General features: G+C 33.3%; 1 protein-coding gene across 2 annotated transcripts in view; it reads right to left on the bottom strand.

Moving 5' to 3' along the window:
* Positions 1–20534, bottom strand: part of PCDH11X (protocadherin 11 X-linked) — an 837092-nt gene that overhangs the window by 783489 nt on the left and 33069 nt on the right. For both annotated transcript variants that reach the window (XM_063660848.1, XM_063660849.1), the window contains exon 5: positions 1842–2425. In XM_063660848.1, the coding sequence (XP_063516918.1) occupies positions 1842–2425 (584 nt within the window). The remainder of the gene's footprint in view (positions 1–1841; positions 2426–20534) is intronic.

The raw sequence follows: 20534 nt of genomic DNA, 5'->3' as shown, positions 1-20534 counted from the left end.
TTAGTTCCTTAGTAGCACTAGCTACTAAGTACTTTCAAGGACTCTATAGCTATGTGTGACTAGTGGCTACTGCATTGTCCTCACACAGATTACCGTCCTTGCAGAAAATTCTGTTGTGAAGTGTTGCTTTAGAGAGAGACTATCCACTCTGTTACTCAATTTATTATGTCAAGTGATAAGCCTCACATTTCTATAAGTACTTAAATGTTTTAAAGCATCTTCAAAAATCTTCTATGCAGGTATGTCTACTCAATACTAAGTGCTTATTCTTCCCAATTCTGCCCCTGTGATAATTATCATCCTCATATTATGACTGAAGAAATTAAAGGTCAAAAAGATTAAGCTGAAAGTAGCATGTCTGGTAAGAGGTAAGCATAAAACTGTGATCCATATCTATCTGACTCCTGAATATTTTTCCATTTCATCAGATAAGGAGATGTCATTGCAGGAACTTCACCCCAAAGTGCTCATTTAAAAATCATCTAAATTTTAGTTTTTTTGAGGAACCTCCAAACTGTTCTCCTTAGTGGTTGTACTAATTTACATTCCCACCAACAGTATTCAAGGGTTCCCTTCTTTCCAAATCCTTCTCTTTCTGTTTTCACTTCATATGCTCAAACATATCTGTATTTCACTGAAATTTGCTCGCGGTCTGTAGCCTTCCATTCCTGAATGAATTTATAAACAAATATATCTTTACAATAGATCAGCATCAGTTGAGCAATTTTCTCATATTATATATCCTCCAGGTCAAAACCTTCAGATGATATATATCAGAATGTCTTATTTATATGTTTTGGGGCATATTTTTAACACTAGTTATTATATACATCATAGTTTGGCAGAATATTTATAAAAGTGTGAAAATCCCCTGAACATATCTATCTGAAACATGCACATTTGTTATTTCATTAACATATATTTTCCAAGATCATTCAAGTGCATTGTACTATTTCACATACCCAAATCTGAGTTATCTATTACTCTTTATATCATATAAGTAATTAAAAAGAATTGATCATTAACTTGATAAATGTGGCCCCTCTGCACATATTTTGAAGAATACCAAATATTCTATCTATTCTTCTCTCTACCTTCTCCATCCTAAGATTCAAATCAAGCCAGAATAGGTTATTCAAATTAACTGATTGAATCTTTTTTGTTAAAAGGCTTACTTACCCTTTACAACAAATGAACACTCTGTTTTCAAATAATTGTAAAAAAATGAAAATATTTAACATTAACAGAACATTGACTAAAATTTAATCTCAATTTGATGATTCAGGATATGCTAAAGACCTTGCCTTACCTTGAAATCCTCATGAAAAATATTTATCTACATATGTTCAGAAATGCTAGTAATAAATTAAATTGTTCTAGTCACCTCTCAAATAGATTCATTTGGCACCATATCAAATGCAAAGATAAAATTTGTGTATCTAAAGTAATCACTAGGAAAAATTGATAATCAGATTTATGGATTCATTCTTAATGATTTGCTTATGTCAAGTTTTTGGCAGAAGCATGACCAGACAGATTAAAAGAATGAAGCTGGGCAAACTACTGATTTGTAAGTAGCAGGGCTGACCTCCTTGTCTGATCCCTTTATAGATTAGTGGAAACACAACTGTTTGAAAATGAATATACATACCATGAAAATTCATAATCCTCATGTAATTGCAAAATCTGCATTGATGAATTTTCTCCACTATGCTTTAAATTACATAAATTGTGAAAAATTGGGGTGATGGCTTACTCAAAATTTGAAATACATTAATATCATTTATTTTACTCTTTAAAAAATGAGATGATATCTTTAACAAAGTGATTTTAAAACGCACCTTAATTAGTTCGTAGTTTTGAACTCCGTTTATTCCTACGTCAGGATCAACAGCCGCTGGGAGAGTATATTTAGAGTTTATAGCCGAGTTCTCTGGAATTGATATGTTGATAACCGTTGCTGGGAACAATGGTGCATTATCATTTATATCTTCTATCAGAAAACGTATCTTAACCAGTCTAAATATTTCATCCGGCAAAATGGCAACCTCCACTTCATAAAAGCAATGCTCATCCCTTGGGATACCAGCACATAATTTCTCACGATCAATGCGAGCGCCAGTAGTGAAGATCTCACCAGTATCCTCTTCAATACGAATCAGTGGCACATCTCCGGTCTTGTACACTAGCTTGAACTGCATAGCAGTTGTCAAGGACTTGTTTGGAATCAGCGACAAGTTAAGGTCTTTCAACAAGTCGCCTATCAGGACGTTTTCTGGCATTTCTTCTCGGATGGTATAGTTTTTCTCCTGGGCGCCAGAGTGGAACACCACGCATGCTAGCAGGACCGCGAAAATGTACGTCCCGGACAACAAGTCCATACCAGGTACACTTGTTACAGTTTGTTGTATTAACCCGCACAACACTGACCAAGAGAAGAGGAGAGAGAGAAGAGGAAGAAGAAATTATTAAGAAGCCAACCCTAAACATGCATGTTAACAAAAACTATTTTAAATTAAAATCACTAAATGAGATGTTAGCATAATTGACACTCTGTTAATTAGTGATAAATTTGTTCTGAATCGAATATTATGAATTTGTACATTAAGAATAAAGATAAATGAAATAAGATACCTACAGTATCAAAAATGACACAGAGTACCTATAAAAGTGTCCACCATTGATAAATATATAAAAGATAATACTTTAATATACCAAGATAGTTAAAGATAATACAAATAATTAAAATATTTAATTCAATAGTTAAGGGAAAATAAAGGGTATTTGTTACAAATCACAAAATATAATCATTATTCTTTGTTATAATATGGGTTTAAAATGCAATTATTCTCTCGGCAATGAATAATTTATACAATAGTCCATTTCTTCAGCTCTGGGCATCAAAGTGAAAAAAAATTGATCTGGATAAAAGGAGGCAAGGAATCATTATAAAGGAGGGACTAATAAAGTTTGATTTGAAGAAGAGAAGTTTGGGAGAGGAGAGGGGTTGATGTGACTAATGCCTAAACATGGTAACAACTATCATGTGAAAAGGGGATTAGAGGATTTTTCTTTGGATAAGAAAAACAAGAATAGCTATTAATATAAAGTACAAGTAAGCAACTTTCAGATTGACATAACTGCTTATTAAAGGATTCTGAAAAAAAAAAGGTTTCAGGATATTTCAGGAGTGTATTCCATATCTTTGGAGGTACTGGACCACCAGATTAGATCTACTATATTTGCTTTAGATATATGGATTTGGTAGATGACGTCCAAACATTCAATGGGAGAGTTAGACTAGAAGACATCCCAACCCTGAGAATTTATGTTTATAGAACGCAGAAGGTAGTTCATATAAAAATGGGTTTTCACATCTATAGACTAACAGGAATTATACAACTTCAAGGAACAGCTTGAGAAGGGCTTGAAAATAAGAAAGGCATTTAAAAACAGTACCGAGTTGAAAGTGAGTCAAAAATCAATCTCTCTTGCTACTTCTCCCTATTATTTTTCACTCACTGAAAGCTTTAAAATTATTTCAGTTCTTGAACTCTTCTGACAAAATTCAATGAGGAATTTTGATTTTCTTAAAATCTGCAAATTTTAACTTCAGTTTCCTTTCGTAATTCTCAATTCTTATTCTCTATTTTATTTATTCTCCAGTTTATATATTAAATATCTTTTAATCTCTAGTATAATTAAACATTCTAATGTGCTTCTTCTGGACAGTATTTGTAGATGATATATTATATAAACAAAATTAAATTTGTATCACACTGAGCTAAAGCCTATCAGATATTATACTTTTATAATTAAATGAAGGTTAATGTAACTATTAAGGTATTAGCAGTTTTGAAAACTCAGTGGTCAGATGGTTATTTAAAATTCCATTCCAGAAATGTATTAATGCATATAGGTATCCAATTAAGGAATTTCTCAATATTTATTGGTAATCTATAACATCAACAAGTTTTAGTAATTGTTCTAAAAACAGGAGGACTACGGGATATAAATAACTTGTTATGGATATTGTGCTCTGATTATGCCAAGCAATGTGTTATATGAAATAACTGTCCCATTGCATAGCTGCACATCTGCATTTTTAAAAATATGCATATGCCAATGTTGGAAGACACAAAATTGGAAAAAAGAAATCTTCCTGTTTACAATCAATAATCAAATAAATGCATCTGTTGCAACAATCGAGATAGTTTAGGTCAGGAGTAGACTTAAAACATCTCATTAATTTTTATCACAAAACTTAAAAATATATATTATGAATCCAACGACTTTCCTATGTTAAGCAGTTGGTATCATATATAAAATATGTTAGTTATGATAGTGAGTAATGCTAGAGCTGAAGACATTCTTTATCCTAGTAAACAACACAAAAACACTGTTGCCTGTGGTATAGTATTTTTAGCATCATTTGTACAATGATGTGCATTGGGATTACATAATATAAAAACTTGCTCAAAATTCAGTCTTGTGAATTTTTGGTTTTATACTCTGTTATGAAGGTGAGATTAAAAATACCCCATTGATACTACCAGCTAATACGCACACATATATGTGTTCTACATGCTGTGAATCTAGCATATCTAAGAAGTTTTCGATGTTTATGTGATTTTATAAATGTCATGCAAACATAAGCAGAAATAAAAATGGGGCAGTGACAATTGGAATTAAAATTATTGCTCTATTCTTATCTTACCCTTAGGTATTACACATTATTACAACTGGCAGAAGAATACTACAGACTGTTTTTAAGAACACTGCAGGATATTCTCACTTATAAGTGGGAGCTAAATGATGAGAACTCATGGACATATACAGGGGAACAACACACACTGGGGCCTATTGGAGGTTGGAAGATGGGAGGAGGGAGAGGATCAGGAAAAATAACTAATGGGTACTAGGCTTAATACCTGCGTGATGAAATCATCTGTACAACAAACCCCCATGACACAAGTTTACTTATGTAAACCTGCACATGTACCCCTGAACTCAGAATAAAAGTTAAAATTTAAAAAAAAAAATAAGATAAAACAACCTTGGATTCCTGCGATAACCCCCCAAAAAGAAAAACAAAACAAAGCAAAATAAAGAAATAAAAGCATTGCATGCATGTTGCAATATCTCTACACAACAGAAAGAATTAATAGAGCAATCTAGTTCCAAGAAGTCACCCTCTCCCAATCCATTCTAAATCTGTTCTACTCTATCTTTATTTTTCATTATTTTAAATTATACTTTAAGTTCTAGGGTACATGTGCACAATGTGCAGGTTAGTTACATATGTGTACATGTGCCATGTTGGTGTGCTGCACCCATTAACTCGTCATTTAACATTAGGTATATCTCCTAATGCTCTCCCTCCCCCCTCCCCCCACTCCACAACAGGCCCCGGTGTGTGATGTTCCCCACCCTGTGTCCAAGTGTTCTCATTGTTCAACTCCCACCTATGAGTGAGAACATGCGGTGTTTGGTTTTCTGTCCTTGCAATAGTTTGCTCAGAATGATGGTTTCCAGCTTCATCCTTGTCCTTAAAAAGGACATGAACTCATCCTTTTTTATGGCTGCATAGTATTCCATGGTGTATATGTGCCACATTTTCTTAATCCAGTCTATCACTGATGGACATTTGGGTTGGTTCCAAGTCTTTGCTATTGTGAATAGTGCCACAATAAACATACGTGTGCGTGTGTCTTTATAGCAGCATGATTTATAATCCTTTGGGTATATACCCAGTAATGGGATGGCTGGGTTAAATGGTATTTCTAGTTCTAGATCCTTGAGGAATTGCCACACTGTCTTCCACAATACCATCATCATATAAAACATTTTAAAATGTGTTTCATAACTGGAAATTCATTCAGTGGTTTTAAAAACGGGGAAGAAATATTGAGAAAAAAATACCATTTCTAAAGCTTAATTTGAATATATATGTTGCCAACCTAGAAGGAATATTCACCCTCTAGTTAATAAAGAGTTTGAGATGAAATGAATTCATGGAGGTTTAGCCACTTATTCAACAAATACTTATAAAGCAATTTTTATATGTCAAGCACAGTTCTAGACACTGAAGGTACATCAGTGAACAAAACAGAGTTTATATTTGATAATATATTCTAGTATGTCTTTAATTCAGTGTTCAATTACTGTATAATGAACTCATCTCTTCTTCTACCAGGATGTGAACATGCATGTTTAAGTAACCTGAATCTCCAGATTTTGATTTCAACCCTCACATTTGACACTTGAAAATTTATTATCTTTAAAATTTATTAAGTTTTCTTTGAAAATGCTGAGTTTAATTATTTGACTGAACAGTACAGAAATTTAGCTACTAAATATGGATATAAATAATCACTGCTTAGTCTTATGGAAGCATGGCACATTTAACTCAGATATCCAGGGAAAATATGCCTACATATGTATCTTAATGTATGTAAATTATTCTAATTTTTCTATCTCATGAAAAATGTGACAAGATAACCTTAAATTTCTTTGCCCTTCTCCTACAACCCACTCCTACTATAGATTAATGTTAGTTTGGAAATTGATAAAAGAAACAACACAAAAGAAGATATAAAGAACTAAAATTTTTGACAAGTTCCAGTAGTGCCCATGCTATTTAAGTGATGCCCTTTATCAGCAAGACATCATGGTTGGGTAAGCAATAGTTGTATTTAGAGGGACACAATAATGACAATTAGAGAAAGCAAAAGCAGAAATAAAATAAGCATCTCTGAAAATTTAAAGATATATAAAGCAAAAATGGAAGTTCATTTTATCATCTCTGAGTAGGTAAGGGAGCTAGGCATCTGCTATATGCAATTCTAGAAACTTCAAACCACACAATTAATGTTCAAATGCTTTGTCAGAAGAATTTCAAGGCATAATTTCCTTGATATTTTTTAAATTTTTTCTTCATTATAGTGCTGGTTTCATTTGTAATATATTTAAATGAATTCTATGTGAATTACTGGATTATATGCTACAATAACAAACACATGAGTGAATGGTTTATATGCTACAATTTTTGTACAATTTCTACAATAGTACAAATTTAAGTATTACATGAAGATAAGAAATGTCTATCTGCTGCCCATTATCCTAACTCCATTTAGATCTCATCATTCCAATTATTTCAATGTTTCATGAAGTCAAAAATACACCATTTAACAGCCATAATATATTAGGTGGTCACTACTGCTGTGTTCTTGGTCTCAAATACAAGCAAAGCTTCTTTCACAGCCTGGGTAAACAATAAGGTAGTTCTTGAGGTTGACAGGAATCTAGAACATTGCAAGAAAAGTAACCACATTGGGAGAAAGACAAATTGGAGCAACTGATAAACCTGGTATTTTCAGAGGAACTGACCACAGCAAACAGAGGCGGGCAAGGGCATTGGCTGTCCAATTTTATATAATTATTTCCTGTGTATTCCGAAACTTGAGATGTCAAAATAAAAAATTTAATAAGGCACAGTAATTATATAAGACTGGTTTGTTAAATTTTATTCCACAAACAGCTTGCTTATTGTACTTATTGTACATGTCTAATTTTTCACATTTGGGTCTAAACTTCTCTGAGAAGTGGATTCCACCAATGCTGCTTCCTTCTCCAAATTGTTTATTGTTTGCTGATTCATTCTAGCATTCCAACAACAGTTAGTGTGGTGTTCTCTAACAGGGTTTCAAAATCTGATAATAATCAAGCTCAAATAGCACTTATAAGACAAATTCTAAAGGTTACTCTTCTATATTAATTTTTCTGGATTTTTGATATATGATTTAGGGAACATTTGAAACATGGCTTTACAGAATAATCAAGCAAGAGACACATTCTTCATGGCAAAAATATAACGTTTGTCTATCATCACACATTCTTCTATTGCCTCAGGGTGAATGTAATATTGCTTGTTTCAGCATCTAATAATTATTTTACTGTACTTTGTCAACAAGTACCAGATTATCATAATAAATAAGTCCTAAATTCATCAAAGTTCAAAGGATAATTTCCACTTGGTGTAGTATTTGAATTGCTTTATGTGATTTTAAATCAGTTATTTCATTTAATCTGTATAACAACTATGTGATATATACAAATATCTGTAGGCATTGCTTTATATATTAAATATTTTTTATCAAATAGGCATTAATTTCACATTCTGTAAATTCTGTAGATGATCACATTTTAAGAAGATAACCAAAGGTCCCTCATGTGTAAAGGAAAAGTGTTTGCAAAAGAAAAGAGAAAGAAACAGAAAGTGATGGGCTTGGCGTCTATTACTCATGGGTGAAATTATGGAGGTGGTATAGCATCATAAAAGTAAAGAGATCAAGGGGTATGGAGAGGTGATGTTCAATAATGGAGGGTTCAGGCATGACAAGTTTAGTCATTTGTTAACAAATGTGGTTTCTTCATATATATATAATTGTATGTGTGTGTGTGTGTAATATATATATATATTTGTGTCTTTACTGGGTATTTGTTGAAAAGCCTATTTTGAGTTTTATATATAAAGATAAGTAATACTTCTATTAGTCACTATTCCATGAATTAATAAAACAGTACACAAAACAGGTAGTATTATGAGTTTTATATATAAGGCTAAATAATACTTCTATTAGTCACTATTCCATGAATTAATAAAACAGTACAGGAAAACAGGTAGTAATATATCTATCATATTAGTGTTTAAATTATCTATGTAGAAAGACCAATTAATATTTTACTATTGATTGCACACCTCCCCAAACTTCAGTACTAATTGCAACATCTGCACAAAGCACTTTATCAGATTACTCCCCTATATACGTATGGTGCATATTCTAGCATGACTTAATTTATTTTTTGTGTTGGGTTCTAAATTATCAAATTAAAATGCAGTAAAATCAACAGTTGAAAGCAAATGAGGTATAGCACCAGAATCTTGGAAATGATGGCTAAAAACAAGATCCAAGTTGATGGTCTGTAAAACAAATCAAGGTATTAGTTGTCAGAAAATGAATTATATCCATCAACTTATTGTTCCAAGGAACAGAGAAATGACTTTAATAGTTGCATTCATTCACCCCGTGAGACAATGAAGCTCTTCCTATTAAGATGACTTTGGAGTTGCACAATCCATAATCAGTAACTACACATCCTAGAACGCTAAGCAAAAATGACATAGCAACCTTTTAAAACCAATCTTACGACTTGGTTTATCAACTGCCTAATAACACACGCCTCAGCCTAAAGGTTCAACAATATTCCTTCTCCTTTTAGTTCTCACTTTTTTACACATTTTAATATTATTTCTGTTATTTTTGTTTTGTGTCACCTCAAAATCAAAAAAATGGATAACCACTTAAAAATGACAACATTAACTAATAAATGAATAGAAAAACAACTGAACCATAAATGTGACACACACAAGCCATATTTCGAATCTTCAGTTGTGATACACTTAGAGTAGAAAAAATGATAAAGAATTCTGCCTTTTGGCCGAAGCGGGCGGATCACGAGTTCAGGAGATCAAGACCATCCTGGCTAACACGGTGAAACCCCGTCTCTACTAAAAAATAAAAAAAATTAGCCGGGCGTGGTGGCGGGCGCCTGTAGTCCCAGCTATGCGGGAGGCTGAGGCAGGAGAATAGCGTGAACCCGGGAGGCCGAGCTTGCAGTGAGCTGAGATCCCTCCACTGCACTCCAGCCTGGGTGACAGAGCGAGACTCCATCTTAAAGAAAAAAAAAGAATTCTGCCTTTTAAAATGGAATTTGCATTAATAAGTATAATCAAACACTACTGCATGGATAGAAAGAATAAATATCATTAAAATGGGATACTACCCAAAACAATTTACAGATTGTTATTCCTATGAAACTACCAATGACATTCTTCACAGAAGTAGAAAAATACTATGTTAAAATTCATATGGAACAAAAAAAGACCCCAAATAGCCAAGGCAATCCTAAGCAAAAAGAACAAAACATGAGGCATCATATTACCTGACTTCAAACTATACTACAGGGCTACAGTAATGGTACTGGTGCAGAAGCAGACACATAGACAAATAGAACAAAATAGAGAGCCCAGATATAAGGCCACACACCTATAACCACGTGATCATCCACAAAGCTGAAGAAAACAAACAATAGGGAAAGGACTCCTCACACAACAAATAGGGCTGGGACATCTGGGTAGCCATGTGCAGACAATTGAAACTGGACCCCTTTCTTACACCATGTACAAAAATCAACTCAAGATGAATTAAATATCCATAAAACCCAAAACTATAAAACCTTGGAAGACAACCTAGGGAATTCCATCCTGGACAAAGGAAGTGGCAAAGATTTCATGATGAACATGCCAAAAACAATCACAACAAAAGCACAATTGACAAATGGGATCCAATTAAATTTAAGAGCTTCTGCAGAGCAAAAGAAACTATCAACAGAGTAAACAGACAGTCTACAGAATGGGAGAAAATATTTGCTAACTATGCATCCGACAAAGTCTAATATCCAGCATTTATAAGGAACTTAAGTTTACAAGAAAAAAACAACCCCATGAACAAGTAGGCAAAGGACATGAGGAGACACTTTTCAAAAGAAAACTTACATGTGGCCAGCAAGCATATGAAAAAAATCTCAATATCACTGATCATTAGAGAAATGCAAATCAAAACCTCAATGAGATATCATCTCACACTAGTCAGAATGGCTACTATTAACAAGTCAAAAATAACATGCTGGCGAGGTTGCAGAGAAAAGAGAATACTTTTTTTTAATATATTTTATTATTATTATACTTTAAGTTTTAGGGTACATGTGCACAATGCGCAGGTTAGTTACATATGTATACATGTGCCATGCTGGTGTGCTGCACCCATTAACTCGTCATTTAGCATTAGGTATATCTCCCAATGCTATCCCTCCCCCCTCCCCCCACCCCACAACAGTCCCCAGAGTGTGATGTTCCCCTTCCTGTGTCCATGTGTTCTCATTGTTCAATTCTCACCTATGAGTGAGAATATGCGGTGTTTGGTTTTTTGTTCTTGCGATAGTTTACTGAGAATGATGATTTCCAGTTTCATCCATGTCCCTACAAAGGACACGAACTCATCATTTTTTATGGCTGCATAGTATTCCATGGTGTATATGTGCCACATTTTCTTAATCCAGTCTGTCATTGTTGGACATTTGGGTTGGTTCCAAGTCTTTGCTATTGTGAATAGAGCCGCAATAAACAGAATACTTTTACAATGTTGGTGGGAGTGTAAATTAGTTCAACTATAGTGGCAAGCAGCATAGTGATTCCTCAGAGAGGTAAAACCAGAACTACCATTTGACCAGTAATCCCATTACTGGGTAACTACCTAGAGGAATATAAATCATTTTACCATAAAGACACATGCACACAAACGTTCACTGCAGCACTATTCACAATAGTAAATACATAGAATCAACCTAAATGTCCATCAATAACAGACCGAATAAAGAAAATGTGGTACATATACATCATGGAATATTATGCAGCAATAAAAACTAAGGAGATCATGTCCTTTGCAAGACCATAGATGGAACTGGAGGCCATTATCCTTAGCAAACTAATGCAGGAACAGAAAACCGAATATTGAATGTTCTCACTTTTAAGTGGGATGTAAATGATGAGAACTGATAGACACAAAAAAGGGAACAACAGACTCTGGGGACTAATTGAGCATGGAGCGTGGGAGGAGGGAGAAGAGCAGAAAAAAAAATTGAGCACTAGTCTTAGTACCTGGGTGATGAAATAATTTGTATAACAAACTCCTGTGGCATGAGTTTACCTATATAACAAACCCGCACATGCATACCTGAACCTAAAATAAAAGTTAAAGAAATAAAGTAAATATTTTTCCCATTAAAAAATAAGTAAAATGGATTTGCATTTATAAGTTAAAATAAACCCTACTTCTTGTGTGTTCTTTAGTTTCACAATAAAAGCATGTACTGCGTTCAGCCTGGTTTTCAGGAAGGAATAGCATCTATAAGAGAAAATTCAAATGTATTTACAAGATGTTCATACAAAGATAAGGTATAAATGTTAGTGTTTGTATAATTTTTCCTTTCTCTTTCATCTAGGTAAATACATAAGAAAATGTTTTCTCTATTTAGCAATATTCTTCATACTTATAATGAGTTACTATTTCAACTGCGTCTTAATACATTTTAACTCCAAATATAAAGGTAATATTAACCATTTAAACTTCAATTTGGGCATTCAAAATAACCTTGCTACATGTGAGAAAACTTAATTTTAGAGAAGGCCTGTTGGGTCCTGCTTCAAAAGTATTAGTATATTTGAAAGTGCAAAAAGATGAGCAGTAAAAATTGGACATTTTTCTTTTTTTTTTTCTTCTTCTTCTTCTTCTTCTTATTATTATTATACTTTAGGCTCTATGGTACATGTGCACAACGTGCAGGTAAGTTACATATGTATACATGTGCCATGCTGGTGCGCTGCACCCACCAACTCGTCATCTAGCATTAGGTATATCTCCCAATGCTATCCCTCCCCCCTCCCCCCACCCCACAACAGTCCCCGAAGTGTGATGTTCCCCTTCCTGTGAAAATCGGACATTTTTCAAGACAACTCCCTACATAATACACAAAGATTTAGCTCTTCAAAAATAACAATTTAGATATAAAATTTATTCTCTATAAATATCAGTTTTAAATGGAAACAACTGTATAGATCCATAATATTTTATATTATGAATCTCAACTCAAAGCAAGTGAATCATTCCAAATATATACCAACAACTTTAAGACATTATATTTAACTTAGCAGTTCATGGGCACTGTACCAAATACACAATAAGTGCTTAAGAAATGTTTGCTGGAGATTCAGGTCACCAATTCTTTTGTTTTAAACCTTTTCCTCCAAGAATATGTCACTATAAGAACTGGCAAAGACTTCAAGAAATAATGGGAGTGATTTATAAGAACTTGGAGTGTTCATTATTTTATGAATTCCATTTTATTCAAAAACCTAAAGTTTTCTGGTAAGAGTATATTCTATGCATGATCTTCACCTGTAGTTATTTTCACTACAAATTATACTAAGTGGTTCTTAGGAAATCAGTTTTTCAAACTATTAGTAAGTAAAATATTTAAATTAATTTAACTAATCCTACATGTTTTCACAATATTTTTAGATTCCTCTTCTTTAAATTTTTTTTTCTGTTTCCCACTTAAGACAACCACAAACCCCACTCCAACTCATTAAGAAATGAAAAATGATTTCTTTTATCATTAGCCTTCATTCAGCATATTCCATGCCCTCTCACCACAAGTAAAGAACGAGCCTTCAAAGGGGTAATATACTAGTATATTGGAAGAAGAATGAAATGCAACCCCCCTTTTATTTATAAATCAAGAAGTGCATTAACCTCAAAACAATTCTAAGTAACCGTCAAATGGGAAATCAAGAATATACAAGTTCTGCCTCTACAGAGTTGGATACAGTATTGCTTGCTGGACTACAGAGTTGGACATAGTATTACAATAGCCAAATTGTGATTGAGAAATATTCATGAGATGCTTTATTTGTATGTTTAAAATAATAATGTTTGTGTTTCACTGTGAACATATGCCCTTGTGTGCATTTATGTGCGTGCATGTGTAGACAGATCACTGTAAGGAAAATTGCCAATTGAAATGCCATCATACTAAACAATAGTTGAAATGCAAGTGGTGTGATCAGGGTTAATCTCACATTAAGGCGGTCCCAAAATAGAACTTTCATTGCGTTCCATACCAATGCATTTTTTTTTTTTTTGAGATGGAGTCTCACTCTGTCGCCCAGGCTGGAGTGCAGTGGTGCGATTTTGGCTCACTGCAACCTCCCAGGTTCAAGAGATTCTCCTGCCTCAGCCTCCCGAGTAGCTGGGACTACAGGCATGTGCCACCATGCCCGGCTGATTTTTTGTATTTTTTTTAGTAGAGATGGGGTTTCACCATGTTAGCCAGGACGGTTTCGATCTCCTGACCTCATGATCCACCGGCCTCGGCCTCCCAAAGTGCTGGGATTACAGGCGTGAGCCATCGTGCCCAGTCCACCAATGCAGTTTTAAGTGAGTAATATATTCAGATAAAAAAAAATTCTTCATGCATTTGTGGTTATTGTTATTTTTACTTAGCTATTGCACTGCTTATAAAAAACGTAATTTGATTTCACATTGGTTTAGAAAAAGAGATTACAAAAAAAGAAAATAAAGACACCATTCTTTTGATTAGGTACTAGAGGCTCCAATTACTTGTGAGACTTTTTGGTTTTTAGAATTATAACTTACTCTGTAATGATTTCAGTTTGTCACAGAGTACAAAATATGTGAAAATGGCCAGTATTTCATTTTAAATTATAATTTCTATATAGCTGATAAATGTAAAATATTTTCCTATTCCAGAAAATATTAGAAATGCTGAAATATTTTATATTTTCTTTTCAGAGATATCCAACTCCTTAATAGATATCACAGAAGAGGCTACAACAAACACAACTATTTTACACTTGCTAAAACTGGCACTCACTCTGGGAAATTGCGATCACAGAGTACATTAATTCTTTATATAACCTGACAGCCCTGGAAAATAAAGACCAGTGCTCTTCGTGATGAAATTACTTTGCATCAGGACTTGATTTATAGATAGCACAAGAACAAAATTAGAAACGAAGGTGATTGATTATGCCTTGAAAAAAGAACTCTTTTTTCCATACAATAGTTATATTTAGACTGTAAGCATCTAGAGCTGTGCAGTCCAATATAGTATCTCTTGCTCTGTGTAGCTGTTAAAATTAAATTTAAGTCAGATTAAAAATTCAATCCCTTAGTTGTACTAAGCACATTTTAAGTGCTCAATTGTCCAATGTGGCTAAGGACTTAAGCACTGGACAGCACAGATTATAGAATATTTCTATTACTACAGAAAGTTCTGCTGGACAGTACTAATCTAGATCAGAAGGTCAGTAACCTTCAGCTATGCCTGCACCCAGGACAGTGAAATGATGACTAGAATATCCAATTTGTAGGCAGAGGACAAAAAAGGTATAAAATTAAATAGTACAGTAAAATGTATTCTTGAATCATTTAGGAATGAGTAGTATTTTATGATTCTAAATTTTGAAACTATTAGGCAGTGAATATTTTTAAGAGATTGGTAACTTGTTAACTCAAGAAGAAACAATCAAATCTCCCCTCATTTTAAGTTAGAAATCACACTGTTCCAGATCCTCTGAGAGAACAAAAATGCACAGTTTTATAGTTATAAGTAAATAGTATCTTAAAATAGAATTATTTCATAAAACATTATATGATCCCAATAAAACCTATGTGATATGCTATATAAATAAATGTACTGTATCTGAGACATAAAAATTATGAAGTGGTAATATACCAAAATAACTCTCCACTTGATAATCTTTAGTATATTGGGTAGGGTTGATAGGAGTTTGGAATACTCACCATGTTCTTCTCATTTATCACCATCATAATCCTTATACAGATAGTATGAAGAATATGATGCATGATGGAAATCATTAATCCTTCAAAAACCTCAAACAGAAAACTGAAGGGTATAGGGCAAATATCCTGATAGACAACTATGTAACTTCATCACTGTCTTACTTTATGCAATATTAGAAATGCATGCACACTATAAATAAGTACCTGTGATACAGAATCATGCAATGCAAGCCACTGTTTTCTAACATAGCCACATAGCCAATTACCCGTTCACTCTTAATCCGTCTCCAATGTCCCTCAGCCCACATTGCCTCATCCTTCCTTAAATATATGCTCAGAGCACTAATATACATTGGCTAACACAGTTCACAAATTTCCTCACATTTTTACTTTTGTGCAGACTTTCCCTTGACCTCCAAGTTCTCCACAGTGCTGGATACAGTCTTAATGAATAGCACTGATTTAACATTTTTTGTATTATTATATAATATATGTTTTATAAAGAAATAATATTTAATGAAGCCAAAGACTCTGAGAGTTTTAAAAACGTAGAGAAAAAAATTAAATCACTAGTAAAAACCATTAAGCATTGAAATGGAAATAGAATCCTTCAATGTTCCCTATACAACATATAGTCTTGTTCCCAAACCCTTTCTTCCCTAAAAAATGAAAAGAATTCATTGCTATTTCTTATGAGTCAGTCCTTCTCCATTTTAATTTGTCTTTCCATTCTATTTGAACAGGAATGAACAAATTGGGACAATGTATGGAAGATCTTTTATTCTAATATATTTAATTTTATGATAATTTTCAGAATTTATTACATAATTATACATAAAACAAACTTATATAGTGATTTTGCATATAAGGGATTTTTTGGTGGGGGTGGGGACTGAGTATCGCTCTATTACCCAGGCTGGAGTGCAGTGGTGCAATCTTGGCTCACTGCAACCTCCACCTCCCGGGTTCAAGTGATTCTCCTGCCTCAGCCTCCCAAGTAGCTGGGATTACAGGCACCCACCATCACGCCCAGTTAATTTTTGTATTTTTGGTAGAGATGGGGCTTCACCATGTTGGCCAGGCTGGTCTCAAACTCCTGACCTCAGGTGATCCACCCACCTCGGCCTCCCAAAGTGCTGGGATATTTTTTTACCTTTCCCATATCCACTATATAATGTTGCTTAATTAGTTTTCATTTACATTTACTTATTCTTTTCCCATGTGTCAATATATTAACACGTCATGTCAAAATATGCTTTCTTACAGAGTAAGATACTACCTAATATTACTTTCAAACTAGCAATTAAGCCCACAGACTAAAACAAGCTAGAAAAAAATAGGACTTTTATTTCTGTGTTGTGTGCCACATTAATGAGAAAATGCAAAATCAATTTTGTTCCCATAGTCATTACCACGTATATGAAACAATAATTAGTTGATAGCTCATTTTACCATTCTCACAGAAGACATTTCATAGAGACATTATTTAAATATACTTTTGGTTTGATTTTCTAGTTTTAAAAATAATTGAAAAATTTTTTCATATGTAGAATGAACAGAAAGACTCCATAGAGATCATTTTTTTGCAACTGTCTTAATGAACAATATTGATGATTTCAGACAAACCATTCAGGGCTTCACATCCATTGCAGCAAGACCATTCATTTAAAGCTATTGCAAAATGTATATGATATGGAAATTGAGACAGTCATTAATTTCCAATACTAAAAAATGTTTTTATACCCTACTGAAAAAGTAAAGTCATAAAATGTTATTATATCCAAATATAAACTATCCTGGCAATAAGAAATTTAAATTTTTTAAAGAAGTCCTAGCATGAGCTATGGAGTTGGACTGTCTTGTTTTATAATAAATCCAAGATCCACCACTCACTAGCTGTGTGATTTTATGCAAGTTATTTAAATTCTCTGTATCTTTGTGTAAAACAGGGTTAACAATTGTGTCTACCTTATAGTGTTATTGTGTACACTAAATGAGTTAATATATGTAAAGTACTTAGAACAGTTCCTGGAACATTAATGTTACATGTGTTTGTAATTGTTGATATTGTTATTATAAACTAAAAAAAAATAAACAAAGGTATTTGTATATCCTGCACTCACAAAGACAAGTCTAATCCTGTGGGAAAAACTAACTGGATTTGAATTCTAGTATTAACTATGCCTTTACGTAGCTGTGACTTTGGACAAGTCATTTAGTCATTCTGTGCCTCATTTTACTCACTGAGGGTGAGTAGCGTTGGGATTTATCTCTAAGATCTTTTCTTGTTCTAGCCATCTGTGATTGAAAGAAGATTTAATCATAAATACATAATCATTTGCATAATGGATCTCAATTATGAGAAATGCTACAGCTTTAAAAGATCTTACATCACAATTCCACATGCGAAGTCAAAATGTCTTTTCATCAAATGCATATTTCATATAATCTTCAGATTTAAAATTATAAGGTTTAAAGACTGTGTGCTCTGTTTTAGGTAGTTAGTGATTTTATAATTGTTCCCAGCTTGGCAACAAATTTTTTTCATGTAATTTAGATTAAAAGGCTTATTTTAAAAGAGGAATGATTATATTCGACTTTCAAGGTATGTTTGGTAATATTTTGGTAATAAAATTTTCTTTCAAAATTTTATAACCCTTCATAACATTTTTGAGAAAGACATATCCCAGTGACATTTATCTTTAGGCATTATTATGGTTGGTTTTCAAATGCTTAAACTGAACAATGAATGTTTTTGATAAAACAGGGAACATGTTAACTTATTAGATGATTTTAATTAATATTTAAATTTTTAAAGAACAAGTATAAATTAGGGAAAGTGGGGAGTTATTTTAATTGGATATGTGCAATATATCTTGAAACTCTGTAATCCAGCACTGTGTTGAAAATATTACAGCAAACACCTCACAAAATCAAGTGCATTTTGAAACAGTATTTGCAACTAAAATATGTGAACTATGGCATCATGATTTTGTCCTGAAAATAATAAAAATTTGACATCTCTAAATTTGATGACTTTAAAATAAAAAAGATAATTAAAACCTGTTACAGCTGACAACATTGCACCTTCATAATTTTTCACTAAGTACAGCTGCTAATTTTCAAGAGGAACTATTAAAGAGAGATTTCACGTGAGGACTGCTTCTCCTCTCTATTTTTATTCAGAAGAAAAGGTTTTTTTAAAACAAAGCATTTCCAAATATATTATCTATCCAACCAGTACTTTTTTGTGGTCTACTTCCACGTTTTTATGGTGTTGAAAAATAAGTATTCATTATTTTGATAAACATTATATATAACAACCAAACCAAAGCGATAGCAACAACAACAAAAACTGAAAGCAAAAAAACTATGTTTATTACCTTTCGAAATCTATAGAATCTAAACTCTGAGGCCTAACATTCAAGGTCCTCAATTAGCTGCTTCTAAGAAATAACTTTCTCTTTAATTTATAATCCATGACCTCTCCTCTTCAGCCGAGCCAACATCTACTCTCTAGCCATAATATTTTCCACATCTTCTCTGCTCATCAAAGGTCATCATCTGCTTCAGAGCATTTCAAAACTCATTTCCTCTAAGAAATTTTCAGATTAGCATCACATGGGGAAAATTTGAATAAGCATAAGAGTAAGGATAAGGTTAAATGTAAGTGCTTAAGGGATTTGTGGTTAAAATATGACAACTGAGGTGATGGCAGTCAGCAAGAAAAAGTCTTAGAGCAATCAGTTTTGGTTTTTTTTTAACTTTAAAATGGAAACAAATCTCATCAATATTCAATTAGCATATTCCATTACTCATCTATTTTTCTTCCACTCCTTAAAAAGTACACAGAATATTGTTTTGAACTGAATGGGCTGAATGTCTTGTTGAATAAGAAATTTTCACCTTGGCTTAATTTGGCTTTACTATCTGAATGTTAATTTTTTGTAACTCCCCTCCACTATCTCAAGTTCTCTTAAAACCAAACCTGGTACAAATATCAGGTCTATAAAATGTGGTGTATATATAAAGCCGCAATAAAGAATAAGATTATATTAAACTGTCAATGATTAAGCTACAGACTGTTTTAGTCATGGCAGTTTGTAAATTTAAGCTGTTTCTAAATATGGAAATAATGTGATGAGTTATATTCCAATTACCTGCAAGGGACTTGAATAATTTGGGAAGAACTGTGAGGCACAAGGGGAAACTGGTAGGAGCAGAGGATATGGAAAAGACGCAGAGAAAACTTGGAAAGAAAGAAGGTATTAAAGAGAGAAAAGGGATGATTGAGAGGTAAGGAATGATTTTGAGCATTGAGACGAACTAACAAAATAAGAAGTACTCATAGAGTCTGAGCAACAAGTTGTTATGAAAACTTAAACTGAGGAAAACTATGGTGACAACAAAGATGGAGAACTTAAAAACTGAGTAGAGACTTGGAAGAATTATAGACACACAAAGAGAACAGGGAGAAATCTGGGGAAACTAATGGAACTGAGAATGACTTCAATGAACGGAAAACTTGAAGGAATGAAAGGTAGAGGGAGGGGGTGGGAAGATTTACTGGATCTGGGAGGTCCCAGGCACCAAAAAGAGTGGATTTATGTACTTGGAGAGAATGATGGAAGTGACAGAGGAGTAATGGAGGGAATAGAAGGGAACAAGAAAAAGAATCCTGCAAAAAGTTGTTTAAATCTTTTCTTCTCTAAAGCTTAAAATGTCTGAGAAATTTAACAGTGATTAGAACTTTTAAGAGATTTCTTCTTTGAGCAATGTCAAGGGGAACATATTTCAGTATCTTCTGCCACATGGACAAGAGAAACTGAGAATGAGTATTTATGACAAATAATTTAAATATATTATTTTTAAGTGTATTACATTATTGGAGTATTGTGACAAAGTTGTGGGGGTGCACTGGAGTACACACTAATCACTAAGTGGACAAACATATGATTTTTGAATAAGTCAAAACCTCCCAAGCAAGAAACTGAACATTACTTCTAAATTCGGTTTAATTAAATAGAA

Source organism: Pongo pygmaeus, chromosome X, assembly GCF_028885625.2.
Source record: "Pongo pygmaeus isolate AG05252 chromosome X, NHGRI_mPonPyg2-v2.0_pri, whole genome shotgun sequence".
In the NCBI taxonomy this organism is placed as follows: domain Eukaryota; kingdom Metazoa; phylum Chordata; class Mammalia; order Primates; family Hominidae; genus Pongo; species Pongo pygmaeus.
This window is presented reverse-complemented; position numbering and strand designations above follow the sequence as displayed.